The following is a 16,642-nucleotide window of genomic DNA, read 5'->3' as shown; positions in this document are numbered from 1 at the left end:
GGGGACCAGACTGCCTGCCATTGAATGAAAATATTCTGAACGGAGGTACCTAACAAAAGGCCGCAGTCTAGCCCATCACCTCTGAGCCTTCATGTAGGCCTGAAACAAATGGCCAGGGGAGTAAAAATCTCTTGACTAAAAAAAAAAAAGGCAGAACCTAAACCTTGAGAATTGTTTTACTTGGGGCATTACTGACGGCTTCAGCCCAGATGCAACCTCCAGGTAGCTCTGAGGACGGTACTGAGAGATGAGGGAGGAGCCAGGATATACAGGGGCTGGGGAAACACACACACACACGCACACACACCCCAAACAGGTAGTAAAACATCAAAAAATTACTGTTAATTAAAGAAAAACCAGACATCTCAAGTTAATGAATTTAGCGCTTTTCTCTGTGTGGGCAGATGCAAGAGTCTGGCCGTGGTCTTCTCCGGTGGTCCACTGGTTACAGTCCACCTGCCAATGCAGGGGATGCAGGTTCAATCCCTGGTCCAGGGAGATCCCACACGCCTGGGAGCATCTAAGCCTGAGCACAGCCGCAACTACATCAGTCCCTCGAGAGGCCGTGAGCCACAGCTCTGGTGCCCACTTGCCTAGAGCCTGCGCTTTGCAACCAGAGAAGGCACCATACTGAGAAGCCCATGCACCGCAGCGAAGAGCAGCATCCACTCACCACGATTAAGAAAGCCCACAAAGATGACCCAACACAGCCAGTAAATTAACTAATTCCCTTAAAAAGAGTCTAGTGAAATCACTTCTGTGGTATGCATCTTACCTAACCTAGCGTCAGTACCCTCTTTTTGCCTCCACCCTGAGTCCCCTAGGGATGCTCTGTCAGGGGTGGCTGCTGGCTTGACAGCCACCCCATCCTTTGTTTACTGAGATGGCAGGGGGCATTCTTTGTCCACAGATCCCAGATTGCCAAGACCCACAGAGATCCCCAGATGTTATGTCAATTTGCGAGGAATTTGTACCAGGTACCACGACTTGAGTAGCTTAAACAACAGAAATACCTGCTGTCTCAGTTCTGGAGCCTAGAAGTCTAAGATCAAATGCCAGTGAGGTTGGTTCCTTCTGAGGTCTGTAGGGGAGGGTCTGTTCCCTCCTCTCCCCAGGCTCTGGTGGTGACCCGGCCATCTTTAGGGTTCCTCGGTGTGTAGAAGCCTCCCCACCTCGATCTCGGCCTTCACCTTCACGTGGAATTCTCCCAGTGAAGACGTATGTGTGTCTCTCTGTCCAAACTTCTCCTCATTCTAAGGACACTAGTCATCCTGCATTAGGTCCACCCTAATAGCCTTATCCTAACTCATCACCTCCACAAAGACCCTCTTTCCAAATAGAGTCACATCCTGAGGTCTTATTGGAGGTCTGAATTCAACGTAGGAATTTGGCGGGTTCACGCGTCAACCCTTAATACAGGTCTAGCTCTTCAAGGAAATTGTGTTTTCAAGATGAAAGCGGCCTGGGATGGCTGTTAGTTGGTATAGATGGGTTATTGTACTGTAAACCCTGACAGTTGTTTGGCGTGTCTGTCTGGGTTTTTGTAAAGTAACTTTTCGATAACCTCCAATTCATGCCTGACAACCTCTGATTGCCAGGCATCCAAGTCCAAGACTGTTATCTAGAATAAACACCTTGCCAGGCACACCTTTGTTTTAGAGATTTTAGTTAATTTGACTATTTGGGCCACCTGTTGTTGTTTTTTTTTTTCTCTCTTCCTGCACTTTCCATTACGGCTCAGGTATTTTAAATCCACCAATAAAAAGTGAACACAAAAAAGCCTAGGCCCCCACCCTTGACCCCAATAAAAGCAGAACCCCAGACCCAAGATCTCAGTCTCTCTCTCTACCCTCAACGGTGCTGTGGGGCTCCAGGCGTGCTGTGTTCTTCCAGGTCCTGTAAGTAATAACCTTTATTCTTTCAAAGATCTCTGATGATTATTGTTAAAGGGCATCTTGCAGTTAATAAAAACCGCGTCAGCTGATCCAGCCACAGCACTGGTTAGAGATAGGCTGAGAGTGCCATGTGACAGGTTTCCTGCTCACTGATTTCAATGACCAGCAGTGTAAGAAAACAAAGTGTATTTCCCGCTCATGCAAAGACTGTTGCATGTCTGCAGGATTCTTCCGAATAAGTGTCCTCTATGCTGGGACTCAGGGACCCAAGCTGACTTCATCTTCTGCTCCACCATGAGGGGCACAGAAAGCCTGGGGCGTTGTAGGTGGTCTCTGCCTCGCTCTGCCTGGCAGTGGCTCTCAGCACTGATGCACACAGTTTGCTGGCAGGATTCAGTCTCCTGAGCCTAACCTGGAGGGGGGCCTGGAGGATGTGGGGAGCAAGTGAAATGATGGTGGGCAACATCACCTCTGCACACTGGCATTTTGGGGATGGGTGTGGGGAAGGGTTAACTGAAGGCCCCAGGAGCTAAATTCTTAGCAGTGGTGAAGGGCATGAAGAAGGCATCTATTTGGGAAATAGAATCACAGTCTCCCTGAGGCTGAAGAAGAAAGAGCAGTAGATTCAAGGAGCATCAGTCAGTTCCATCTCCAAACAGGTGATGACTGGGGGTGAAGTGTCAGCAGTGCGTGCCTGGAGCCGGGGTGGAGGGAGGCTAGGACACCCTCTAGCTTTCTCTAGAAGGAATGGAGGAAGAACAGAAGATAGAGGAAGGAAAAGAGCAAGTGGAGATGCTGGTCCGTGTCAGTGGGAAGACCATCTGCCCCATTGCAGTTCTGTCCCTGCGGAGGTCCCAGGGGCCACTGGGGGCAGGGCAAATCCCCAGCACCTCCTGAAAGCCTCACCTCCTGGTGCTTCATGGAGGCTTAATATGTACTTCCTGTGGATGACTGATTGATTGAATGAATAACACTAAATGCCCTATTTCTTCTTCCCAAATGGCATACTTAGCAGAAGAAAGGAACCGGTCAACAGCAGGTGGCCCCTGCCCTCTCCTGAAAGTGGGTTCAAGGGGGTGACTAGTGGTCACACCCAGACCAGATTATCAGAGTTTATTCACTCAGGAGAAAGAGATTACAGAATCATCTAAAATTTGGCATCGGCTGATGGCACATAAGGTGTTTCCATCCTCATCTCCGTTGTGCTAGTTGATTGATGAGAGGCAAAAACAAGGGGAGATTGCCTGGGGGAGAAGCATGCCAAACTCTGAGTCCAACACCTGGCCATAAGGCCACCCCGTCCTCTAACCCACCAACCCCCAAGCTCCCAGAGGGATCAGCTATTTAACTGGAGTTCGGAATAAACAAGGCAATCTCTTGCAGATGTTAACTTGGGAGCCTCTGAGAAGTAAATAGCCAGAAATGAATACCCAGTCCCTGATCACTGGCTGCCTTCAAGTGGCTGTAGTGTGTGTGTGTGAGAGTGTGTGTGCAGGCACATGCAGGCAGCCATGAGCACAAGTCTGCACGTGCCTGATTTGGTGAGACAAGAGGGCATGGTGTGCACAAGTGTGTTGTGTGCGTACGTGGGTATATTGTGATAAAGGATGTCCACCGTAGTAGGTGAGCACAAGACTGTATGTTTTATGCATTCACTTGGGTGTGAGTAGGTGACTGTTTGTGCAAGTGTAAGTGTTCAAAGAGAGGCTGCTGCTTTAGTTCTCAAGAAAAACACTGCGGATTGGACTCATGGGCAGAATTCCCAAGCCTTGACTCCAGTGTGGGGGTAAGAAACATCTAACGGGGACACACAGCCTAAGACCTCAGGGGTCTCCCAGTTCTGTGCAATGATCTGCTCACCGCCTTCCAGGAACTCTCAGGTGGGTGAGGAGCATGGGGGTCTCGGTGGTGTGTATTGCGGGGAGGCGTGGTCTTGACCAGTGGAAAGTTCGACAAAGCTGGGCAGTGCCCCCTCCACATGTACTGTGTGCCCGATGCAGGCAGTCACGCTGAATCCCGTCTGAGGCTGAGAAGCGTGTCTGCAAGTTCTTCTAAAGGCTCTCCATCAGAACTGCTGGATGCTGGCAGGAAAGCAGAGCCCAGGGCAGAAGCCACTATCACCTGGGAGAAGGGTCTAGGCCGTCGTATCTGTGTTTCTCCCCACAGAACCCTCAAGATGAAGACCCTCCTGCTGCTGGCAGTGATCATGGCCTTTGGTAAGAACTCATCCTACCTCTCACCCTGGTGGCTCAGAGGATAAAGCATCAGCCTGCAATGCTGGAGACCCAGGATCAATCCCTGGGTCAGGAAGATCCCCTGGAGGAAGGCATGGCAACCCACTCCAGTATTCTTGCCTGGAGAATCCCTTGGACAGAGGAGCCTGGTGGGCTACAGTCCACGGGGTCGCAAAGAGTCGGACACGACTGAGCAACTTCACTTTCATTGTCACTCACCAGAAGGGCGACAGCCCAGGGAAGGAGGCTCCTTCATCCCCAAGGCTCCCTTCCCCTGCGTCTGTCCCCCTCTCTGTGGGAGGAAGACAAGGACCTTTGTGGGGAGGGGGAGTGGCAGAGAGAGGCAGAGGTGGGCGTGCAGTCCCAGGCCCCATCACCAGGCAATGTCTTTCCAGCCCTTCTTCAGGTCCATGCACATTTGTGGGATTTTGCGAGAATGATCAAGCACACGACAGGAAAGGGAGCCCTGCTCAGCTACAGTGCCTACGGCTGCTACTGCGGAGTGAGTGGCAGAGGATCCCCCAAGGATGCAACGGATTGGTGAGGCCACCCCAGCCCTCCTGCCTCTGCCCACTTGTGGCCCTGGCTGGGGGGGCAGCTGAAGTCCCCACGTCAAAGAACACCAGCGAGGCTCAGCTGAAACAGCAGCCATCCTGGTCAAACTGTGCTCTAAACTAGTCCTGTGTCCCTGGGTCTCTGCTCGGGGTCAGGGGGATGAAAGCACGGGCACCGGGCTCCCTGGAGCGTGGGGAGGCCGCCCCATAGCTCAGTCTTGTCACAGGTGCTGTTGGGCACATGACTGCTGTTACAAAAAGCTGAAGCATCATGGATGTGGCACCAAGTTCCTTAACTACAATGTGTCTATCCGCCGGGGCCAAATCACATGTGGTAAGAGCAAGTCCTACCGACTGCACCCAGCCTCCTCTGCTCTTTTTCCTGTGTTTGCGTGCCAGGCACCAGAGCTAGATACAAAGGGACAGGTCTCTGCCTCAAGGGGCTCACAGTTGAGTGGGAAGTAAGGAAAAGGAAAATACAACTCGGTAGAGTATGATGCACAGTGAGGAAAAGGGCGGGGCTCTGAACACAGCCTGAGGGTCAAGGAAGGCTCCTCAGAATGGTGACCTCCAAGCTGCAGCCTCAAGGCGGAGAGGAGTCAAGGGGAAGGAGGTTTGGGGCATCCCACCAAGATGACACAGCAGGGTCCAGGGGACCAGAGTGGGCTGGAGCAGTTCTGTGCTGTGGAAGGGAAACGTGAGGATGAGACAGAGCGGTGAGTAATAATGCCAGAGAGAAAGACATTTCAGAGGACTTACTCTGGCTGAGGGTGGATGGAGACTGATGGAAGGGGGTGTATTGTCATGAGGCAGACAAAAGACAGCAAGCCCTTGACCTATAGCAATGGTGGTCAGCTGGGGCAGCTTCTCAGCTGTGTTGCCAAGGATCCAGTCCTTTCCCAACCTTCTGCTCTGCCACATTGGTAGTGTGATTCCAAGGCACACTTAGAGCTTCAAGAGCTGTGGCTTCACCCTACAAAAGAGGATTTCCTTTACAAGCCTCTTTCCAGAGAGAGGAAATTCATCCTTTCCGGAAGCCCCCAGCAGACTTCCCCTTGGGGCTCACTGGTCAGGGCAAGGTCATGTGCTTCCCCTACACCAATCACTACAAAGGAAACGGACGACCATGACCTATCAAGAACCATTCCCCGGCTCCAGCAGCCCGGGACTTTGCACCTGAACACATCTGCTGGGGAGAAGAAAGAGACAGTGGCTAAGAGAAAGGCTTTTCACAGAATCCCAGTGCTCAGCTGCTGGTGCTCTCATGACACTGGGTGTGGGCTTTCTGAGGGCCCACACAGGGCCAGGCCCTCATCAGCCAGTAATATCTGAACGTCAATGCTTGTCCCAGACTAGAAACCCTGGGAGAATAGGGGCTGTGTCTTGTCCCTCGGAATTCCCAGAAGAAACCATAGAATATGAACTAACCCCCACCCTGTTTTTATTTTCTTGTGGTTTCAGCGGATCAAGGTGTGTGTAGACGTATAGTCTGTGAATGTGATAAAAAAGCTGCCCTCTGTTTTGCAAGGAACCAGAAGACTTATAAGAAAAAGCTTCAATACTACAGAAACTCTCTGTGCACAGGGCGTGCCCCGCAGTGCTGAGAGGCCCCCGATCCTGGACGCCTTACCCCCCAGTGCTGAGCCTCCACTCTGACACCCAACTCCCTGCCCTAGCCACGTTCCCTCGCAAATGAAGGAAACCCCCTCTTCCATCCTAGAGACCAGCCAGGAGCCCTTCTCTCCCCCAACAGAAGCCTTCTATCTGGAAAGAGAAGCACAGATCTGGGCATGTATGCCAAGCTCCTTGCCCCCACTTCCTTGGACAGCCAGAGGTTTTGTTCCTCCCATTTCCAATCTTCTTCAAGTCCAAAGTCATGTTTAGCTGTGGCAGCTACACTCCTGGTGGGCTCTTCTGAATAAAACAATTTATTTGGCAAACTGTATGTGAGTGTGTGTGTGTGTGTGTGTGTGCATGTGTGTGGTACTCACAGGTACTTCTAGTGTGAAAACAAACCAGTACAAGGGAATGGCTTGAGAGGGGTTAAAAATATGGGCTTCCCTGTTGGCTCAGTCGGTAAAGAGTCTGCCTGGTGTGCAGAAGACCTGAGTTCGATGCATGGTTGGGGAAGATCCCCTGGAGAAGGAAATGGCAGACCACTCCAGTATCCAGTATCCAGCCTGGCAGGCTCCATGGGGTCCACGGGGTCCCAAAACATTGGGCATGACTGAGGGATTGACACTTCACTTAGCGTCAGACTGGCTGGGTCAAATCCCCACCACCACCACTTCCCTGAGCCTTAGCACCCTCATCTAAATGGAGATAGCTTTGTCCCAAGTGCCCCCTGGCTTACTGGGGAAGTTAAATGGATAATGGACATAAACCGGCGGCTCTGACATGTCTGCCTCTGTCCTTATTGTTACAAGAAAAACCCAGCCTTCCACCTCTCCTACCCTGAGCAAGAGCAGCTCCTGCTGGCCTGTTGGGGAGAGACAGAAGCACAGCTCCTGGTGTTTGGGGGCCTATAATCCAAGTCTTCTGTGAGGCACAATCTTCTATGTTGCCGCCCAGAGGTGGGTCAGTGTAACACTGGCCACCAGTGGGACTCTCAGGGCACTTACCCCCTCACCCAGGGCTGGCTTCCTGGGCTTGTGACCCAGGCAGAGTCCCAGTGAGCACTGCGCCTACTTTACAGCTCTGTCCAGCCATCTCAAGTTGTTAATGACGTGGAATCCAGCATTTTGTTCTGCACGGGGACCCACAAAGTAGGTAGCTGGTCCATCCCTCACCTGGATGCTACTTCCCCTCTTGTTATCCAAGGCTCCTCTGAGATATTCCCACCTGGACCAGAATTCTTCAATAATCTCCACCAGAGCTGCTGGCTCTGTACAGTGGGGAAGGGCTCAAGGAAACAAAGAGTCTGTGGCTTTTCATGGGCTGAGTCCTTACCAGGAAGGAAGAGGACTCGTTCCTTCTTCCCACTGGGCTCTGCTAACCTTCCAGGATGTGAGACCTCTGCCTTCTGGCTCCTTAATTATATTTCATTGAGGTTTCTGTTTATTTGTTTCTTACATAATTTTCACATAAATGTATTTCCACATTAGAAGTTTTTTTTAAAGAGTATTAAATAATTTTTCCTCACAAAGGAAGATTAAGAATCAGAGCACAGAAAAAGTTCAGGCATAATTCTGATTTTGGAAACAATCACTTATACGAGGCTAGCTCTTCTAATTATTAATAAATGAAAACATTTCTGAGCGTTGACTATCCTGTTTGAACATGTCCATCCCATGGAAAGTAACAGACCTCCCCTAGGATGCTCCTGCTGCCCCTCATCCATTTCTGCTGCCTCTTCCCTCTTGCTTCATCACTGTCTAACACCCCACCATTGACTCTTGAACAACAAGGATTTGAATTGCTCAGGCCCATTTATACACAGATTTTTTTTTCAGTAAATAGACATATACACTACAGTACTACAAAAAGATGGCTTAAAACTCAACATTCAGAAAACTAAGACCATGGCGTCCAGTCCCATCACTTCATGGCAAATAGATGGGGAAACAATGGAAACAGTGACAGACTTTATTTTCCTGGTCTCCAAAATCGCTGCAGATGGTGACTGCAGCCATGAAATGAAAAGACGCTTATTCCTTAGAAGAAAAGCTATGAGAAACCTAGACAGCATATTAAAAAGCAGAGACAATACTTCACTGACAAAGATCTGTATAGTCAAAGCTATGGTTTTTCCAGTAATCATGTATGGATCTGAGAGTTGGAACATAAAGAGGGCTGAGTGCCAAAGAATTGATGCTTTTGAACTGTGGTGTTGGAGAAGACTTTTGAGAGTCTCTTGGACCGCAAGGAGAGTAAACCAGTCCTTCCTAAAGGAGATCAGTCCTGAATATTCATTGGAAGGACTGATGCTGAAGCTGAAGCTCCAATACTTTGACCACTCTTCAGCGAAGAGCTGATTCAAAGACCCTGATGTTGGGAAAGACTGAAGGCAGAATGAGAAGGGGATGACAGAGGACGAGATGGTTGGATGGCATCACCGACTCAACGGACATGAGTTTGAGCAAGCTCCAGGAGATGGTGAAGGACAGGGAAGCCTGGCATGCTGCAGTCCGTGGGGTCTCAAAGAGTCGGACACGACTGAGCGACTGGACAACAACAGTGTTACATAATCTGAGGTTGGCTGAAGCCACGTATATGGGGAATCACAGATACTGGGGCCCACTGTGAAGTTACAGGCAAATATCTGACTGTGCAGAGGCTCAGTGCTCCTGACCCCCATGCCATTCAAAGGTCACCTATGTATCACTCACCTGTTGTATCTTTTGTTGCATAACCTGTCTCTCTCCACTAAAATGTAGGCCCCATGAGAGTACTTTTGTTTTTTTATCAAAGTACTCCAAGTGTTTAAATTAGTTCTTGGATGAAGGTCGCTGTCAAGAAGCCAGACCACTGATTTTGAATTATTGGGAAAAATCCTGAGAAGATGGGAAAAGGCAGGGCGGTGTGTGACATCACCAGAGTCCTTGAGTGCTGGAACCTGGACACGATGCCAGGGGCCACCAGGACACACGAGGGTGGGGCGCGTTGCTGCCATAGAAACAGCAGTGTTCCAAAGCTGAGGTGAGTGACAGAAGCCCAGGGTCTAGCGCATCACCTCTGCGTCTGCATCTAGACCCAGGACAGACGTGAGAGCAAAAATCTGTTGATGGAAAAAATGCAGAACGTAAACATTGAGAATTATGCTTTATTGGGGGCTTTACAGAGGACTTCAGCCTGGATACATACTGTTGGGCAGGTCTGAGGGCTGTCCTCAGGGGTAAGGGAGGAGTTGGGATATGTAGGAGTTTTTGCAAAAATAAGCAAACAAAAAAGCCTGGGTGGTTAAACACCAAAAGATATGTGCCAGCTAAAAGAAAACCTGGTATCTCCAGCTAATAAATTTGGCGCTTTTCTACGTGTTAAAAGATGCAACAGTCTGGAGTTGATGCAATCATCCCTGTGCCTTACCTCGTGCACCTTACCTGCCTAGGGCTGGTACCCTGTTTTCCTCCGTTCTGAGTCCCCTCGGGGGCACTGTCAGGGCTGGTACCCTGTTTTCCTCTGTTCTGAGTCCCCTCGGGGACACTGTCAGGGCTGGTACCGTTTTCCTCCATTCTGAGTCCCCTCGGGGACACTGTCGGGGTGGTACCGTTTTCCTCCATTCTGAGTCCCCGCGGGGGCACTGTCAGGGGTGGTACCGTTTTCCTCCATCTGAGTCCCCTCGGGGACACTGTCAGGGGTGGTACCGTTTTCCTCCATTCTGAGTCCCCTCGGGGGCACTGTCAGGGCTGGTACCGTTTTCCTCCGTTCTGAGTCCCCTCGGGGGCACTGTCAGGGCTGGTACCCTGTTTTCCTCTGTTCTGAGTCCCCTCGGGGGCACTGTCAGGGCTGGTACCATTTTCCTCCATTCTGAGTCCCCGTGGGGACACTGTCGGGGTGGTACCATTTTCCTCCGTTCTGAGTCCCCGCGGGGACACTGTCGGGGTGGCTGATGGCTTGACGGCCACAACGTCTTTGTCTCCTGAGATGGCAGGGGGCATTCTTTGTCCTCAAGTCCCATATTGTCAAGACCCATGGGGATCTTCAGAGGCTGTGTAATTTGCTAGGAATTTGTACCAGGAACCATGACCTGAGTAGCCTAAACAACAGAAGTATCTGCTCTCCCAGTTCTGGAGCCCAGAAGTCTAAGATCAAGGCGCCGGTGAGGTTGGCTCCTTCTGAGGTGTGTGGGGGAGGGTCCGTTCCCTCCACTCCCCAGGCTCTTGTGGTGACCTGGCCATCTTCAGGACTGCTTGGTGTATGGAAGCATCGCCACCTCCTCTCGGCCTTCACCTTCACGTGGAATTCTCCCAGTGAAGACGCATGTGCATCTTTGTCCAAACATCCCCTCTTTCTAAAGATATCAGTCATCCTGCGTTAGGTCCACCCTAGTAACCTTATCCTAACTCATTATCCCCACAAAGACCCTCTTTTCCAAATAGAGTCACATCCTGAGGTCTTACTGGAGGTCAGGATTCAATGCAGGAATTTGGCGGCGACACAAGTCAACCCTTAATGCAGGTCTAGCTCTTCAAGGAAACTATATTCAAGATGAAAGCGGCCTGGGATGGCTGTTAATAGATAGGTTACTGTAGTGTAAAGCCTGACAGTTGTGTTGGTTTTTTGTAAGGTATTTTCCTGATAACCTTCTATTGGTGCCTGATAACCTCTGGTTGCCAGGCATCCAGGTCAAAGATAGCTATCTAGAATCAACATCTTGCCAGCCATGCCTTTATTTTATAGATTTTGGTTAATTTGACTATTTGGCCACCTGTTTTTGTGGGTTTTTTTTTTTTTCTCTTCCTGCGCTTTATATTACTGCTCATGTATTTTAAATCCACCAACTAAGAGTGAGCCAACAAAAGCCTAGGCCCCTACCCTCAACCCAAATAAAAGCAGAACCCCAGACCCAAGATCTCAGGCTCTCTCTACCCTTGACCTCACCGTGGGGCTCCAGCTGCGGTGTGTAACTTCCAGGTCGTGTAAGTAATAAACCTTTATTAAAGGATTTCTGATAATTATCATGAATGGGTGTCATGCAATCGTAACAACCATGAGGTCTAATCCAGCCACTGCATTGATTATTGATGGGCTGAGACCACCATGCTTGCTGCTCACTGATCTCAATGATCAGTAGTTTAACAAACCAAAGTGTATTTCTCACTCATGCAAAGACCACTCCCGGACAGGGTCCTCCACACGATGACTCAGGGACCCAAGCTGCCTCCATCTTCCGGTTCACCATTCAGGGCACAGAAACCGGGGCACAGGACGTGGCCTTTGCCTCACTTCCGCCTGGCGGTGACCCTCAGCACTGATGCACACGTTTTGCTGGCAAGATTCAGTCTCCTGAGCCTAACCTGGAGGGGGGCCTGGAGAATGTGGGGAGCAGGCAGAATGGGGATGGGCACCGTAGCCTCTGGTCTCTGGCTTTTGGGGGGGTGAGTGTTGGGGACTATTAACTGAAGGTCACACAAGTTAAACTCTTAGCAGTGGTGAAGGGCTTGAAAAAGGCATCTATTTTGGAAATAGAGTCACTGTCTCCCTGAGGCTGAAGAAGAAAGAGCAATAGATCCCAGGAGCATCAGTCAGCTCCATCCCCACACAGGTGAGGACTGGGGAGGAGGGGGCAGCAGTACATGCCTGGGGTGGGAGTGCCGGGACCCCTGGACAGTCTCTGGCTTTTTCTTGAAGGGGAGGGGGAGGAAGAGAGGAAGGAGGAGCCAGAGAGAAGCTGGAGGTGCTGTTCCCAGCCAGGCGAGTAGGTGTCATCTGCGTCATGCAGCTCTTTCCCTGCTGGGGCCTCCAGGGCCCCTGGGGGCGGGACAAGCTCTCATCAGCTCCTGAGAGGTTCTCGGGGGTCCTGGCACTTTGTGGAGGCTTAGCGTGTACTTCTTGAATGACTGGTTTATGGAATGAATGAATAACACCAACTGCCCTGATTCTTATTCCCAAGTGGCTTACTTAGCAGCAGAAAGGAAAAATCCTTGGTCAGCAGCAGATGGCCCTCTCCTGGAAGTGGGTTCAGGAGGGTCACACCTGGACCCGGTTATGGGGATTTATTCACTCAGGAGGGAGACCCACAGGAAAGATGACAAAATAACCGACAATTTTGGCATCAGTTAATGGAACATAAGGATGGAAAAAACCTCAGTTCTGTACTGTTGATGAGAGGGGGGAAAAGAGGATTGCCTGGGGTGAGTAGCCCCAACTAAGGGAAGTATCCCCACCCCATCCCCTACCCCACCAAGCTCCCAGAGGGATCAGCTATTTAACTGGAGTTCAGAATAAACAAGGTGGTCGCTTGGAGACACCAATTCAGGATCCTCTGAGAAGTAAAAAGCCAAAAATGAATATCCAGTCCCTGATTACTGGCCGCCTTCAAGGGTGCCTATAGTGTGTGTGTGTGTGTGTGTACTTGTGTGTGTGTGTACTTGTGTGTGTATACGTGTGTGTGTGTACTTGTGTGTGTACATGCATACATCCATGAGCACAAGCCTGCTGTGCCTAATTTGGTATGACAAGAAGGTATCTGTGCACAAGAGCATTGTGTGCATACGTGAATATATTGTGTAAGAGGGTGTCCACATTAGCAGATGAGTATAGAGTGTGTATGTGTACGTATGTGTGTGTGAGTAGTTGTGTATTTGTGCATGTACAAGTGAAAGTGAAAGTTGCTCAGTTGTGTCCGTCTCTTTGTGACCCCATGGACTGTACAGTCCATGGAGTTCTCCAGGCCAGAAGACTGGAGTGGGTAGCCTTTCTCTTCTCCAGGGGATCTTCCCAACCCAGGGATCGAACCCAGGTATCCCACATTGCAGACGGATTCTTTACCAGCTGAGCCACAAGGGAAGCAGGTACATGTTTAAGGTTTGAAAGAGAGGGTGCTGCTATAGTTCTGGAGAAAGACACCGCGGATCCAACTCCATGGGTGGGGTTCGCAAGCCTTGACTCCAGTGTGTGTGGGGGAGTAAGATACAGCTACTGGGGGGCACAACACACAGCCTAGGACCTCAGGGATCTCCCAGTCTGGTGGGGTGGCCTTGTCACAACCTTCCAGGAGCTCTCAGGGGGGTGAGGAGCATGGAGGTCTCTGCAGTGTTTCATGGGGGCAGGGGGTTCTTGACCAGTGAAACTCAACAGAGCTGGGAAGCGCCCCCTCCACGTGTACTGTGTGCCCGATGAAGGCAGTCACGCTGGACCCACCTAGAGCTGAGGAGCGCGTCTGCGAGTTCTCTTAAAGACGTCTTCATCAGGATTGTTGAATGTGAGCAGGACAGCAGGGGTCGGGGCTGATGCTGGCGCCACCCGGGAGGGTCTGTCTGTAATTCTCTCAACATGAAGACCCTCCTGCTGCTGGCATTAATCATGGCTTTGTTAAGAGTCAACAGTGACCTTTCACCAGAAGGGGAGCAGCCCGTGGAGGGAGGCACCTCCAAACCCAGCTTCCATTCCCACTGCATCTGGCCCCCTCTCAGTGGGAGGAAGAGAGGTTGTCTTGTGGGGAGGGGAGAAACAGAGGGAAGTCACAGCATCTCAGGCCCCATCACCAGGCAGTGCCCTTCCAGCCCTGCTGCAGGTCCGTGGAAACCTGGTAGATTTTCAGAAAAAGATCAAGTACATGACAGGAGGAGAACCTGTGACCACTGATGGCTTCTTGGACTGCTCCTGTGTGGTGGTGGCAGAGGACCCCCCAAGGATGCAACAGATCGGTGAGGCCACCCCCAGCCCTCCCGTCTCTGTCCACTCGTGGCCCCAGCTGGGGTGGGAGCCGAAGTCTCGTGTTGGTATTCCATGATCAAAGAACCCCAGGAATTCCCTGCTAAAAAAGCAGCCAGCCTGCTAGAAACTCCGCTCTAGACTATTGGAATGTGCCTGGGTCTCTGCCCAGGGTCAGTGGGGTGTGACCTGGGGCCCTGAGCTCTCTGGAGATTGGTGGGGGGCAGGGGCAGCCCCAGTAGCACAAACTCATTTCAGGTGCTGCGCAGTGAATGACTGTTGCTACAAAAAGCTGAAGAATCGTAGGTGTGGTACCACATCCCTGAAATACAACTTTACTCTCTGCTGGGGCCTAATCGTTTGTGGTAAGAAAGAGTCCTACTCCTCCACCCAGCCTCCGATGTCCATTTTCCTGAGTGTCCTCTGCGCTGGGCACCAGAGCTAGATATTAATTCAAACGGACAGTGCCCTGCCTCAAGGAGCTCATGGAGGACTGGGGAGTTACAAAAATGAAAATACAACATGGTAGATTCTGATAGGAAGTGAGGCAAAGGGCTCTGAACACCAAGAACAGTGACTTCCAAGTTGAGTTTTCCAGGCTGTGAGGGGTTGGGGGAAGGCAGGTTGGGCACATCCTAGCAAGAGGACATAGTCGGGGTCCAAGGGGCCAGAGGGAACCATGATTCTGTGCTGATGAGAGGAAATGTGAGGATGAGACCGAGTGGTGAGTGATGATGCTGGAGAGGAAAAAAGGGGCTAGTCAAGTCCCCAAGACGATACTGTATTTAGATTTTGTCTGAAAGAATTAGGGAGTTCTCAAGCAAAGACATGTTGTATTCAGGTTTACCTTGCAGAGGACCAACTCTGGTTGAGTGTGGATGGAGACAGATAAGGGGGGCATCGTCAAGATGCAGACAAGACACAGAAAGCTGTTGACCTTTAGCAATGGTGGGTCAGGATGCAAGGGTGGAGAGTGCCATTATGATAGGCCCGAGGGTCACCTGAGCTTGGCGCTTGACTGGGAGCTGTTGGATGGCTGTACCACCGTGAGGATGGTACAACTGAGAGGGCCTGGTGGGAGAGGGCAGGAAGACTTCTACTGGGAACACGTTGAGTTTGGAAACTTCCAGAACACCGAGGGAGATGAGCAGTAGGCAGCGGATAAAGAAACACACAGATGAAAGGAAGGTCTGGACACAGATTCAGGAGGTGGCCTCAGAGAGCCGAGAGTTGGATGGACCCACCCACTTGATGTTTAAAGGCCCAGAAAGGAGAAAAGCAAGGAGGTCAAGGAGTTGGGCCAGGAGGAGACGATTAACAGCAGCCAGTTTAACAGAGGGGTCCTCCAGGATAAGGGCTGACCAGGCTCCTTGGATTTAGAGGCAGGAAGACCACTGAAGACTCAGGGGGAGCTGTTCCCATGGATCTGTGAAGGCAAAGCCAGATTAGAGTGGGTTGGAAGGTAGGTGGGAGGAAGAGAGGTTGAAAGTGTAGACAACCTTCTGGAGCAAGTTTGGCCATGAAGGGGAGGAGAGGTGGGCGGTGGCTGGAAGAGATTGCCTAATGCCCCAGACAGCTGACCCACGAGTGGGATTTTTAGAAACCATGGACTTCTCCTTAACAGCCTGAGGTCTATGAGATCAGAAATTCTGTCTTCCCATCATGACCTTTCCATAAGGTCATGTGTCTTTAGCAGGCTCTGGGTCAGTTCAGTTCAGTTCAGTCACTCAGTCTTGTCCGACCCCATGCACTGCAGCACACCAGGCCTCCCTGTCCATCACCAACTCCCGGAGTTCACTCAAACTCATGTCCATTGAGTCGGTTATCCCATCCAACCATCTCATCCTCTGTCATCCCCTTCTCCTCCTACCTTCAATCTTTCCCAGCATCAGGGTCTTTTCAGATGAGTCAGTTCTTCGCATGAGGTGGCCAAAGTATTGGAGTTTCAGCTTCAGCATCAGTCCTTCCAATGAATATTCAGGACTGATTTCCTTTAGGATGGACTGGTTGGATCTCCTTGCAGTCCAAAGGACTCTCAAGAGTCTTCTCCAATGCCACAATTCAAAAACATCAATTCTTTGGCACTCAGCTTTCTGTATAGTCCAACTCTCACATCCATACATGATTACAGGAAAAATCATAACTTTGACTAGACGGACCTTTGTTGGCAAAGAAATGTCTCTCCTTTTTAATATGCTGTCTAAGTTGGTCATAACTTCTCTTCCAAGGAGTAAGCATCTTTTAACTTCATAGCTGCAATCACCATCTGTAGAGATTTTGGAGCCCCCCAAAATAAAATCTGTCACTGTTTCCACTGTTTCTCCATCTATTTGCCATGAAGTGATGGGACTGGATGCCATGATCTTCGTTTTCTGAATATTGAGCTTTAAGCCAACTTTTTCACTCTCCTCTTTCACTTTCATCAAGAGGCTTTTTAGTTCCTCTTCACTTTCTGCCATAAGGGTGGTGTCATCTGCATACCTGAGGTTTCTGATATTTCTCCCAGCATCTTGATTCCAGCTCGTGCTTCCTCTAGCCCAGCATTTCTCATGATGTACTCTGCATATAAGTTAAATAAGCAGGGTGACAATATACAGCCTTGACATACTCCTTTCCTGATTTGGAACAAGTCTGTTGTTCCATG

General features: G+C 50.5%; 1 protein-coding gene across 1 annotated transcript; it reads left to right on the top strand.

Annotated features, from left to right (window-relative positions):
- The first annotated feature begins 1,812 nt into the window (after positions 1 to 1,812).
- On the top strand, positions 1,813 to 6,602 carry LOC147377294 (phospholipase A2, membrane associated-like). The gene is made up of 5 exons (XM_086364957.1): positions 1,813 to 1,898; positions 4,062 to 4,111; positions 4,525 to 4,669; positions 4,911 to 5,017; positions 6,145 to 6,602. Exons 2-5 carry the CDS (start codon positions 4,072 to 4,074, stop codon positions 6,285 to 6,287), a joined length of 435 nt encoding a protein of 144 aa, XP_086221083.1. The 5' UTR covers positions 1,813 to 1,898; positions 4,062 to 4,071; the 3' UTR covers positions 6,288 to 6,602.
- Positions 6,603 to 16,642: the final 10,040 nt, after the last annotated feature.

The sequence above is a fragment of the Bos grunniens genome, chromosome 2 (assembly GCF_055505025.1).
Source record: "Bos grunniens cultivar Pamir isolate PY7600 chromosome 2, Bosgru_T2T1.0, whole genome shotgun sequence".
Classification (NCBI taxonomy): domain Eukaryota; kingdom Metazoa; phylum Chordata; class Mammalia; order Artiodactyla; family Bovidae; genus Bos; species Bos grunniens.
The sequence above is the reverse complement of the archived record's forward strand: the minus strand, read 5'-3'. Positions and strand labels throughout refer to the sequence as shown.

What these genes read in the sequence shown, in the direction of transcription:
- LOC147377294 (XM_086364957.1), top strand. Translation starts at nt 4,072, where the DNA reads ATGAAGACCCTCCTGCTGCTGGCAGTGATCATGGCCTTTG. An exon ending in GGCAGTGATCATGGCCTTTG is followed by an intron (nt 4,112 to 4,524) that starts GTAAGAACTCAT and finishes ATGTCTTTCCAG; the next exon opens with CCCTTCTTCAGGTCCATGCA. An exon ending in CCCAAGGATGCAACGGATTG is followed by an intron (nt 4,670 to 4,910) that starts GTGAGGCCACCC and finishes GTCTTGTCACAG; the next exon opens with GTGCTGTTGGGCACATGACT.